Source organism: Calliphora vicina, chromosome 4, assembly GCF_958450345.1.
Source record: "Calliphora vicina chromosome 4, idCalVici1.1, whole genome shotgun sequence".
NCBI lineage: Eukaryota > Metazoa > Arthropoda > Insecta > Diptera > Calliphoridae > Calliphora > Calliphora vicina.
In genome coordinates, this window is record NC_088783.1 from 35,736,427 (window position 1) to 35,738,505 (window position 2,079).

The following is a 2,079-nucleotide window of genomic DNA, read 5'->3' on the forward strand; positions in this document are numbered from 1 at the left end:
GACTGGAAAAATGCGACTTTTGGATTAATGAAAAGCGCTAAATTGGCAACGCCATATTGAAATAAATTAGTATAGACTTTCTCTCTATTTCTCTCTCTCTCTATGAATTCCACAACAAACTGACAACACCTTGGAAGAAGATTGAGCAAACAAAGAAATCATTGATAAGTTGAGACGAGCTTGGAAAAAAACTAGAAAAATAAATAAAGACCAAAACAATAGTTAGTTTTTTAAAGTAAAATTTATTTAACAAATAAAAAAAAAGTAGTGAATGATTTGTGTATGTATAAAGTTTTTATTTTCTAGTTTGAATTATTTATATTTAAGGCACTTATTAACTAATTAAGTAAAGCTATTTTTGTAGAAAACAGTACTAGAATAGAACATAAACATTAACATATTTTATTCATTATTGTGTTACTATTCGTGTCTTAAATCAAAACAAAGTTTATTAAATTAAAAATATTATTGTGTGATGCAATACAATGCTGAATTTTAAAGAATGTATTCGTTGTTGGTACTTAAGTTAATGTGTAATTATAGATTTGATTAGTGAATGAACATTATTTTCGACAAATCGTTTGTCATTTGAAAATATATATCAATCCTGGTAATTTTACCCGTTGCGAATTTGACATCTGTTGTCTCAACTAAAAGAGTTTGTTCTTATTTTACATCAATACAAAGTCGATAATTTATTACTCCACGTAAAAAAACCCCTGGTTTGCTTAAGATTTGCCCTAATTTCAATCGCATTTTACCAAATGTATGCAAAAGTCAAATCAGGTGAAAATTTCAGTTTTGATGTGGAGTTTTCCACTTCATATATATAATGAATTAATGTTTTAAAATACTTTAAATCATAGATAAATACACATAGATCGGAAATTCTCCTGCCAATGACCTAACTCAGTTGTCAAAAACCTAAGTGGTGATAATGTATTATAAAAAAAAAACTGTGTGAAAACCATAACAGCATTCGTATATTGTATTATTTTGAGTAATTTCTTTATACTTTAAATTACATTAAAAATATTTCCATACAATTTATTGAAAATTTAAAAAAAAAATTATTTAAAAACTACTAGTAGGTTAATAATTCATATTTATAATCAAATTTCGTATAAAAATATTTAATTTTCTATTACATTTATTAAAATCAACAATAAAATAATTTCTAACGAATACACTCTTTAACAACACTACCTCTCACCACAAGTTTTTCAACCTCATTACTGCAAACACCACAACCGCACCTACTAGTGATGGTAGAAGTAGTTGTGTAAGACGTATACTAGACGCACCATTACAGCCATCAGAGTTGCAAGTATAAATACATGATCTATAGTCCATACGATCACCTTTGTTGCGCACATAATCGCAGTAATTGCCTAAATCTTTGGAGGAACAGAATCTTTTGGCTCCGATGCCACCTTCAAAACGTCCCACATGTTTAATACAGAACTTAGCATCGTGAACATTCGAACAGTTTTGTGGCTCTAAGTCGGGTTCATCGAAACGTTCGAACCATTCGCCACATTGGAATGGATTGTTAGTGTCAGAGGCATCGCAAACGTAACAATTGATGGCCATGACAGAGCTTAAGGCGGCACTCAGCAAAATACATTGTAATAACAGTTTCTGCCACATATTTTTTTTTATTGTAATTTTAACTTTTTTTGTATATATTTGACAGGTTTTCACCAATAAAACAACCAAAACACCACACAACTTTTAAAATCTTTTTACCGATTTTGTTTTTAATTTATTTTTCTTTCTTATGTTTTGCTTGCCTTTCTTAACACAAACCAAAGCAAAACACTCAAATGTCAAGCCTGTACTGACGTTTCAGAGTTGTTGTGGTATTTTAATGGCGTCAGTTATGGCCGGTTTTGCAAAACTCACTCTCTGGTTTCTGTTGTCTGTCAATTTATTCTATCAGCTAGAATTGAGTGTTTTTCTCTTTTGCCATTGTTTAAACCTCTCCTAGGTCTCTCTTCATTTGGCTTTGTTGGTGGTGTTTACACATTTTCTTTAGTTTACGTTTTTTTTTTGGTTGTTTGGGCCTAGCTGCTGGGT

The 2,079-nt window shown here is 30.3% G+C and overlaps 1 protein-coding gene across 1 annotated transcript; it reads right to left on the bottom strand.

Moving 5' to 3' along the window:
* Positions 1-222: 222 nt before the first annotated feature.
* On the bottom strand, positions 223-1,853 carry bou (boudin). The gene has a single exon (XM_065509496.1). It carries the CDS (start codon positions 1,648-1,650, stop codon positions 1,210-1,212), a length of 441 nt encoding a protein of 146 aa, XP_065365568.1. The 5' UTR covers positions 1,651-1,853; the 3' UTR covers positions 223-1,209.
* Between the last annotated feature and the right edge of the window lie 226 nt (positions 1,854-2,079).

Excerpts from the sequence above, each read along its gene's own strand:
- bou (XM_065509496.1), bottom strand. The coding sequence starts at position 1,650 with ATGTGGCAGAAACTGTTATTACAATGTATTTTGCTGAGTGCCGCCTTA.